Consider the following 10,089-nt stretch of genomic DNA (forward strand, 5'->3'; position numbering starts at 1 on the left):
GTGTGTGTGTGTGTGTGTGTGTGTGCACGCGAGTGATGTGTGTTGGTTAGTGTGCATCAATTAAAGCAGCTCATTAATATAGAACGGTGATTAAACTGACTTGGAACTTCCTGTGCATTAAACGGTTTTACTGCATATCTGCCAGCCAATCAGAATCCAGTATTCAGACAGACCATGGAATAACTGAGATTCGTTGAGTTAAAAACGAATTATTTTTGGTGACACTAGTGACTCACAAATTGCACACTTCACCTTAAGCACATGCCCACAAACCCTGTCCTTTTCTAACTCTGTCTTTCTCTCCACATCTCAACGTCTTTGTCCCAGGACAATTCACGCCAGAGGGAAAGCCGATGCCGCAATGACAGCGGCGCAGAAGGCCCAGGAAGAGTGCAGGCTGGCCCGGATCACCGCCAAAGAGTTCTCCCCCTCTTTCCAGCACCGAGGAAACAGTGAGTGCAACCACCCGAGTATGGAGACTAAAAATAACAGGGACTTCAAACTTTTGACAGTGCGACTAAGCTTTCCAGTAAACTATGAATGCTAAATATTCCAAGAAGTTAACTTTGAAAACACTCTCCTACTGTGATTTGAAAGGTGCTAATATTTTTCATCAGTTCTCAAAAAAGAAGAGCAGGATTTACTCAGAAGTAGATTTATATGAGTGTTTTAGTAATAGCTCAGAAGAAGAATGGCAGAGTGTCAGTGAAAGCATCTGTGTGTGTGAGTGTAGGTGCCGGATGGGTTCAGGACTGTAGGGGTCGATGCCCCCACTGTGCCATGCGGGGGGAATGAGTGATAGAAGAGGCAATAAGAAGATGAGGGGAGGTCAGCGCTGACCTTTCCGACAAGCCCACGCAAAGCTAGCCGACATACACATTGAAATGTATGCATGCACACACTATACCCACACATACATATTCACACCACCCACATATATAAACACACATACAGTATATGCAGTCACACTTTCGGTCACTGTCACACCCCCACACATTTGTAGAATTTATACACTCTCAAATCACATCCTATCACAAAACACCCCTTTACAGGAGAGCTATAAGCACTCACGCTGTGCTGGATCAGTGTATGCGACCTCCTGGAAGGGTTGATATTTCTAAATGATAAAGTTATGTCATGAGATGACCTTAGAATTGTTAGAACAAACTTGGTTGAGATGTGCTGACTTGCAACAGATTTGTAAATAATGTTTACAGTTGGAGTACAAGCCTTTATGAGGTTAAGTTGAAAGTGTACTTACGGGTGCATAGGGATGTGTACCTGTAGCGCAAACAGACTTGAAATTCTTCGGGTCTCATTAGCCGAGCTGATTAGAGCAGCCATGGTGCTGACTCTGGAAAGCTTTGATAAGTTACACTGTATCAAGCTTACCAGGAACGGCCCATGTGCTTCAAGCAATCAAGGGTTGTATGGGAAAACTTCACCCAAAAATTTTAAATTCTGTTATGATTAACTCACTCATTCGTTGTTTCAAACCCACTAACCAAATTTTTTTTTTCTGTGGAACACAAGAGGAGAATTTCTGAAGAATCTTCTTGCAGCTCATTCCCATATATAGCTACAGTTTATATAGGGACAAAAACTCCAAAAAAAGATCAAAACAAAACATTAGGGATGCACCAATATTAAAATACTGGCAAATATCATAAGCTGATCATAAGCTACCAATCATAATCTGCATATTTGAACTGAGGTGCCACATTTGGTTAAAACCCAAAGGATAATCAATGGAATTTTAGTGTCAATGACATCAAACCTAGAATGGCACATCAACACCCCATTTTCGAAATTGAACAAACTCAAATGATTACAGACTAATGATTTTCATTTCATAATGACAATTATGACTATCCTATGGCTTCAGAAGACTTGGAACATAGCGAAAAACATACGAAAAACATTGCACAAAAAAAAAAAGTTCTGAAACTATGCCTAGAAAATAAGAGTTTGATTTAGGTCTGCACAAAAGAATTTCAGTATAATCTTAATTATGTACACTTTTTTTTCTCAAGACAGATGGAAGCTTATGCAAGGGCATGTTGCCATTCCATACACCCCCTTTGCAGAATGAAGTACAACATTTAAAGTGTGGCATGCCTACATGTTTTAAAATTAAAACTTGTCTCTCTGTCTCCGAGTAGGAGTGGAGTGCCAGCGACCCAAACAGCAGAACTCGAGTGAGAACGACGTGGAAGTTATCTCCAGTGGGACCGCGGACAGTACTGAGCTCTATATGAAGGGCTCCACACCCCCAGACCTTACCCCAGACGTAAGCCCCACTCCCAGCAGGCCCTCCACGCCTCCCCGAAGCCCAACCACCAAATCTTCCGATCGCACCAAAAATGCCCGCTTTCTGCGACAGACTGCAGTGGATGAGGAGCGTGGAGGAACACAAGAGATCCAGGTGCTGATGGAGGGAAGAGGTGGTGGTGGTGGTTCAGGTGGAGGTGGAGAGTACCTGAGGGCTAACAGTTGGAGCGAGGACAAGCGTCCTTCCCGTGGGGGCAGCAGTAGAGGTGGTAGTCGGGGCAGTAGCCGCTCCACAACTCCTTCAGTGCAGGACGAGGTACGGGTTGGGGCGGCACGGGCCAATGGCCACAAGCACTCCTCAAATCATAAGCCTCGAGACCACAGCTCATCCAATCACAAATCCCAGCGGGAAAGGAGGCCAGACGGACCCTCATCTTCTTGGACATCTCAGCGGGTACGCAGCAACAGTTTGGCTCATTCACGTCTCTTAGAGCAGGATGAGGAAAAACTGAGCAATTATGAAATGGAGATGAGGCCGTTGCAGCCAATGGACTCCCATAACTCCCAAAAGCCCTATGGGCATGGGGAGGAGTGGCACAGTCACTCAGAGTCCCGTGGACATACACTACAGCGACGGGGTAAAAATCGTGACCGGAAGCAGGATGTCCGGGACACCTCAGGGCCCAGGGATGCCCAGGAGGGGCCGTCTCCGGACTCAGTGCAAAAGTTGGACAGTCTACGAGTGGGGGAAAAGCTAGAGGCTCGGCCCCTTCGCAGGGACCTCACACTTTCACCCCCACAGAAATCTCCACCTATTGCACTAGAGCACGATGACAAGAATCAGTCTCAGCTCAAAGTGAACTCGGTAAGTGAACATGTGCTACACAGAATAGAGGGAGAGTGACTTATAGTTCACCCAAAATGGAAAGTTTTGGTATCATTTACTCAACCTCATGTCGGTCCAAATTTGTATGACTTACTTTCTTTTGTGCAACACAAAAAGAGTAATACTGTAATGGCCTGGGTATACTTCACTTTCCGCGTTTCCGTTCCGTCTTGTACACAGCCGCGTCCGCACAGCTTTCCAAATATACTGAACCGTGGATGAGCATGGACGGACATCCTCGACACATGGTCAGTACCACTTTCTTGACTTGTTCGGTCTCAAAATTCCACGGACAGTCTGTGCGGTCACAAAAATTGGTCTGCACGCGGACGGTGTGTGCGGACATCCGTGGAAACTTCTGATGGTGAAAACTGCGTCACAAGGATAGTGCGTGGTCATGGAACACGGATGGCCGAAGTATACTTCGGGCTTAAGAAAGACCCGATGCATTTACAACAAATAGGGACAGTAGCTTTCAAGCTTTAAAAAGGATGCTAAACACCATCAAAGTTTGGTAAAAGTGGGCCATATGAGCCCTGGGTAAGAAACAGATGACACTTTTATTGCAGGGGTGTCTAATTCTGCTCCTGGTGGGCCAATATCCTGAAGAGTTGGGTTCCAACCTGCCCCACTTCCCTGGACGTTTCTAGTAATCCTGAAGGCCTTGATGAGCTGGTTTAGGTGTGTTTGATTAGGATTGGAGCTAAACTCTGAAGTATAGTGGCCCTTCAGGTGCAGGATTGGAAATCCCCATTTTTTTGTTGTCATATTTTTTGTATCAATTCATTGTACTTAAATGGACAAGAGGGACAAGCACAGTCCTCATAATGTCTCTTTTTGTATTTCATGGAAGAAGGAAAGTCCTACAGATTTTAGAACAACAAGAGGGCTAGTAAACGGCAACCAAATCTTAATTTCCGGGTGAACTATTGCTTGAACGCAAGAAATAATTTCAAACATATTTCACACCCTGAAAATTTCAGTAAACATTTTGTCAAAGAAAATATATTTGAATATTTGATCATAAAATACATTTGTAATAGATCAAATACATTTATATTCGACGGCAAAAACGGCAGGTGTTTTAGTAAGCATCGGTGCCTGAGAGCGCATGAGAAGGAAGAATAACCTCCACAAACACAGCGTAGGTGTTTGGAGTCCCAAGGGAATACAGGAACTGACAATAGCCTGAGACACACAACCTGGACATGTCCAAAATTCAAACTATCCCCTTCCACTGCCTAGCAGCCCTACGATCTCTTGCTGCACTAAGAACACCTTGGTAACAGCAAATTGGCAAAGTGGCTCCTTCCACAACACAGCCCTGCATTGGCTGTCCCACACTCTGTTGCTAGGGAACAGCTTATGCCTTGCTCGGGTTGCGGCCAATCAAATGACTAGAGTGAGTTCTAGGAAGGAGGGGGTTTATGTTTGTAGCCGCAGAGAGGCAAGCAATGCAGCAGACTTGTGTAAGACAGGTTAACATGAGACACATCTGCACAATAGCTAGCCCTGATCAAGGAATTAAACACTGTCAACATTTCTAACAACATTTATGCATTCCGGAGATATCTAAACAACTGATTAGCTTAGCACAGGAGGAGGAAGAACAGGCCCTACACAGCACACAACTGTCTGACTCTGCAATAAAACAACTGTGGAGAGCAAAATCTGTTTGCTCAACAGGAAGATGCGCTAAATGTGACCCTATAAGATACGCTTGTCCTAATTCATTGTACAAAGTCAGTGCTCACGACGTCTTCTTAACACTACTGTGTCTTGTTCACTTGTCACAGCCTAATTCCATGCCTCACATGTGTCTTGCATGTGCAGCACGCGTGTCCCTTTGCTCAACAGTTGTAAACATTGTCAACGACACGCTTACATGAGCCCATCAATTAAAAAGTGCACTTGACAAAACCTACTCTTTGCAACTACGTTGGTCCTTACGAGGGCTGGCACAAGGCCGTACAGACTCTCATTTCTATTGAGATAATACCATATCTCTGGTGAGCCGAGGGGAATGGAATAATCATGCGGCTTTCTTTAAACGCACTGTAGTGTGCAAATGTGTTTTGCAGTGAATCTAGGACTCTAGTATGTTGACTGCTTAATACACTGTGGAGCTAATTCACTTAACAGTTGTGCAACTTTAGTATGTGATACTTCAGCGCAAATTCACTCAGCAGGTGTAAAACGTGCTGGAATATCGGCATGGGTATTTCAGTCATTGTCATCCTGTATCAGCACAAACACGCCTCCTTTCTATGTAAATAAGGTTTATAGAGAGCAGTGTATTCACACAAAGTGAGTACTATTCGCTTGCCACAATTAACACTTAATGTTAACTATTTGCAGTGCACCCACAGCCAACTAAGATTGAGAAAAGCGCTATAACCAACTAATTTCCAGACACAGAGTAGTCGAGTACACTTTAGGCATTTTAAAGAGCCGGTTTATGTGCCTAGACTGAAGCAATCCTGTACTGTCCCAAGGAAGTACACGATAGCTGCATAACTCCAAAACCTAGCATCGATGTCATAAACAATTTGGTCCATACAATTCTGACTACCTAGGGCTAGATGTTTTTGATAGCTCATACATGTAAGGTCTGTAACATTTGCTGTGATTACGGGTTGGGTAATGCCGAAGTATACTTCGATTTTTATGTGTACAGTACGAGTGCCATATATTTCATCATTAACATAGTATGCACGTACTGTATGTGCACAGACCAATTCTCTGCAATACTCTGTAAGTTCAGTGCACACCTGTACATTGAAATTTTTTTTTGCACCAAATAGTTTGTCCACAAGGTACCAACTCTGCATTGGCTTGCTGTTTCAGTCTAAAAAGAAAAGGATGAGACCTAACAATCTGCTGGAAACAGCAACGAAAACAGCAGCTGCTAGTTTAGAAGTGTACAAAGTCAATCTTAGCAGTTATAACAGCTTAAGAGATACAGCGTTGAGCTTAACTGAATTTCATAGGGTATAGACTATGCTAGCAGAATGCTCAACTAGTACACTAAGTGATCAGCTTGTCAAATGTTAGCTAACTACAAATGCTAAGCAAGTACACCAAGTGATTAGCTTGCTAAAACGACAAAAACATAATAAATATTTAATTTGAATATTTCTTTGGGTATTAATGATCATAATAATGTAGTTCAGATGGCATACATCATACAGAAATTTTGTATGATTTCTAATCGGGCACTAAAATGAACACCCTTTAAAAGTTATTTTAGCCAAAGAAATCATTCTGGGGTCATTGTTGTGGAATTACACAAATTGTGTTCATTTTTGAGCATGTTTGCACTCCTACCTGATTTGCATAATTTCTTTTAGTGAATCAAGTACTAAAACAACATGGCATGTAAATAAGAGCTGTTAGTTTTTTGTGAAATCCACACTGTATAAACAAATACTGACCTTTCTCTTTTTCTCCTTCTCACTCAACAGGGCTCCAACTCTATTCTGGTAGTCATGGTGATTTTGCTCAACATTGGAGTCGCCATTTTGTTTGTCCATTTTTTTATTTAAACTCTGCATTGCCTATCAATTCCTCTTGTCCAGCTACACTATTATCAAATCAATACTAGTGTCATCACAACTGATCTGGTCCCGGCCCATTTTTTTTTTTAAACAAATGACCAATGTACTTCTATTGGAAGGCAACAACAAAACTGGGCTCAGCAGTTCTGTCTGCTTTTCTGTCTCCAAAGAGCTCGTTTTGATTTCTTAATTACATTTTTTTTTAATCTGAAATAGTTACAAGCATCCTTTTGAACTTCTAGTTTTATCCTATGTATTCATTCACTCATTAATGCTGTTATAAATTGATATACTTGTTTCTCTTTTTTTATTTCATATTCCTTACTTGCCTTTTCTTGACAATGCTGGTGGCTTTTTTCCGTTTTCGTTTGGGTTTGGTTTGTATTTGGGTGTTGGACTCATTTGAACTGTGGCTTTGGTGAGGGAGGGTGTGCAAGGTGGTGTAAGGGTGAAGGGCGACCACCATCAACATATTTTCGGGTAATGGCAGCGTTACACAGCTATGATGTCAACAGGTTCAAAAGTGATGGGAAACGGCCCCTGTCTAACCCCACCCGCCTTCCTCGCGCACCTCTCCTAAGCATTGCTTATGTTTCTCCATGTTCTCGTTTTTATCACTCATTGGAATAACACGCCAAGCAATCCTCTCATTTCCTGTACACCTCCATTTTCCTTCTGTGTGGTACGTCAACTACCAGCGGACTCCAGAATGTCATGGTGGACCTGAAATGAGAATTAAAGACACTTTTTAATTACAATGGACCTAAAATGAGTCTACAAAGCTTTTTGATGTATAAACACCTTCGAGTTTGCCTAAAAATGTTGCATATGTTGAAAAGAAGTCGGCTAAACAAGCACAACCACACCACATTGGGTTAGTAAAAGTTCAAGTCTAGTAATCACAAAGACACACCGCCACCAGAGTTTCAGCATCTGCAACATTTGAACTCAGGCAAATCTGACCCATATGCATTTGGAAAAATTCCCAGATCCAAAGGTTCTACGATCTGAAAGGGCTTCATCATTAATCTTGCTCCAAATGAAACCTTTTTTTTTAGCAGAATAAATCATAACACAGACTCATTTTTTTTTTGTAAACAGGTCCTGCATGTAAGATTATGCACTGTACATTCAACACAACGTAGCATGGGTTCGATCTTTGGAAGCACTTTCCTAAGTTTGAGCTTTTCTGCAGCATATGTTATTTTGATCTGAAAGGGCTTCATCATTAATCTTGCTCCAAATGAAACCTTTTTTTTAGCAGAATAAATCATAACACAGACTCATTTTTTTTTTGTAAACAGGTCCTGCATGTAAGATTATGCACTGTACATTCAACACAACGTAGCATGGGTTCGATCTTTGGAAGCACTTTCCTAAGTTTGAGCTTTTCTGCAGCATATGTTATTTAAACATTGTTTGAATGTTGTATGAGGGCTAGCACATGACATTCTGTGAGGTCATCATCATTACAGCACCCCCTAACTCTCTTTGATGAAATGACGAGAACGTGCGAGCACCTGCCGACCTCACCATGCACACCTGAAAGCCACATGCTGCGTGAGATGCTGGCGTTCCCGGCCAGACATTCAAGAGACTGTTAACGTTTTTTTTCCCAACTGCTGCTTTTTAAAAAAAAACTAATATTTATTGACAAAAGGGAAAAAAAAACTTTTTTAGCTATTTGCAAGACGTCTGAAAAATGCCGACTGCCTTGTTTTTCTAAAAGTAAAAGAAAAAAAAAACATGTTGCATGCTAACGTATGTTTTAGTTTTGTATAGATAACCTTATCGGGGGGGAAAACGTACGGAAAAGTGTGCTAGTAGTTTTGGTGCGTAAAAAATTAAAATTTAATTTGGACTTGTTCGACACATTCTAATTGAATTTGTGAGATTGTACGAATTTGTACGATTGTACGAATTGGGGATTTTGTATGAATTTGTACGATCTGACTTGTACGAAAAACGTAGCATTCGTAGGTAAAATTTCACCATGAGAACGCACTTCGAAGGAACGTAAGCAGATCCTACGAATGAGATTGGACAAATTCACCACCATACCTACAAACTGTCATAAGTGTGTGTTGAAATCGTTTACCTTATTGGCCAACGCCATGATACACAATGGAACAGGTCTGATCGGGCATGCCAATGATGAATTTGTGGTCTAAGTGCTGGTCTTGGCATCTAGCAGCCTTTCCTCCCCAAAATCAGAAGACGAAACTAAAACGAGTGAAACAAACAATCAAAGAGAGGTGTTTTGTTTCTTTTTTTTATAGCCAGCTAACAGAACGCAAAGACTGAGATGTTTTTATAGCATGTGTGTATGGGCTTGTACTTTCCCCCTTGAGTCTGTCCTCCTGGCAATGATTCATTCACAGTTTGTGTACTCTTTTCCCTCTTTTTCGCCCACCTCCCTTCCTTCCCCATATTTCTCCGTTTCTCTATCCAGCCGGGAAAAAAAGACCAGAAAAATGAAACATACAAATGACAACTATGCTGATGTACAGAAACACAAGCTAGGGACCCAAATGTATGGAGTTGTACATTTGCTCAACTCGGGTCCTTGGGTTGGTCCAAGAACTTCACAAACTCGCTGACTGGCTCACTTTGATACCACAACGACTGTGTGTGACGGGGATGGTGGGATTCCAAAGGGTTTTTGAAGCAGGAAATTGCTGCAGTTGACCCACACCGCCCGCACTTATACCGTTTGACCTGGATGTATCCGTCACCCTATGCGCCTATAGCATGCCCAAGCATGCCCAGTTCTTTTATCTCTCTCTCTTTCTCTTCTTCTATCATTCAGTTCTTTACTTTTTTCCTGGGGGTCTGATTCTTTTTTAGTTATATGGAGAAAATAATGAAAGTGTTTGAAAGTAAGCTCTTGTTGTGGTTATTGAGTCTGTTTTTATTTTTTTGGCCTTTCAGTATTTCTCCGTATCGGTTACCAAAGTAACAATTTGTCTGGTTCCGATGCATTTACATAAGATAGAAATCATATAATTTTTATCTGGATTTTAATTTTAAAAAATCGTATTACAGTATTTTTACAGTAATAAAGTACAGTAAAAAAAAGTTAAATACTGTAATAACGAGATTTTCAGTAAAAAAAAAAAAAACTCAGATGGTAATGACAATTTTAAAGGAAAAAAATAATACTGTTTGTTTTCTTTCAAAATATAATTCTTTGGTAGTAAACAATTTGCTTGCACTAAATAATAAAATAATTTGATCAAATATTATGGAATTTTGCTTAACATAGTACGATTTAGAGCAGTGGTCACAACCTAAGGCGTTTCCTTCCGAGTCTGATTAGGAAGGGTTATGGAAAGCAAGAAAAAAAACTACGCTTAATGCAAATAATGAAACTAC

At 41.4% G+C, this 10,089-nt stretch overlaps 1 protein-coding gene across 1 annotated transcript; it reads left to right on the forward strand.

The window, feature by feature from the left end:
• The first annotated feature begins 329 nt into the window (after positions 1-329).
• On the forward strand, positions 330-6,888 carry LOC107583126 (junctophilin-3-like). Its single transcript, XM_016269239.1, has 3 exons — positions 330-452; positions 2,163-3,136; positions 6,622-6,888. Exons 1-3 carry the CDS (start codon positions 362-364, stop codon positions 6,700-6,702), a joined length of 1,146 nt encoding a protein of 381 aa, XP_016124725.1. The 5' UTR covers positions 330-361; the 3' UTR covers positions 6,703-6,888.
• The last annotated feature ends 3,201 nt before the right edge of the window (positions 6,889-10,089 follow it).

The sequence above is a fragment of the Sinocyclocheilus grahami genome, unplaced genomic scaffold (genome assembly GCF_001515645.1).
Source record: "Sinocyclocheilus grahami isolate Dianchi unplaced genomic scaffold, SAMN03320097.WGS_v1.1 scaffold50.1, whole genome shotgun sequence".
In the NCBI taxonomy this organism is placed as follows: Eukaryota; Metazoa; Chordata; class Actinopteri; order Cypriniformes; family Cyprinidae; genus Sinocyclocheilus; species Sinocyclocheilus grahami.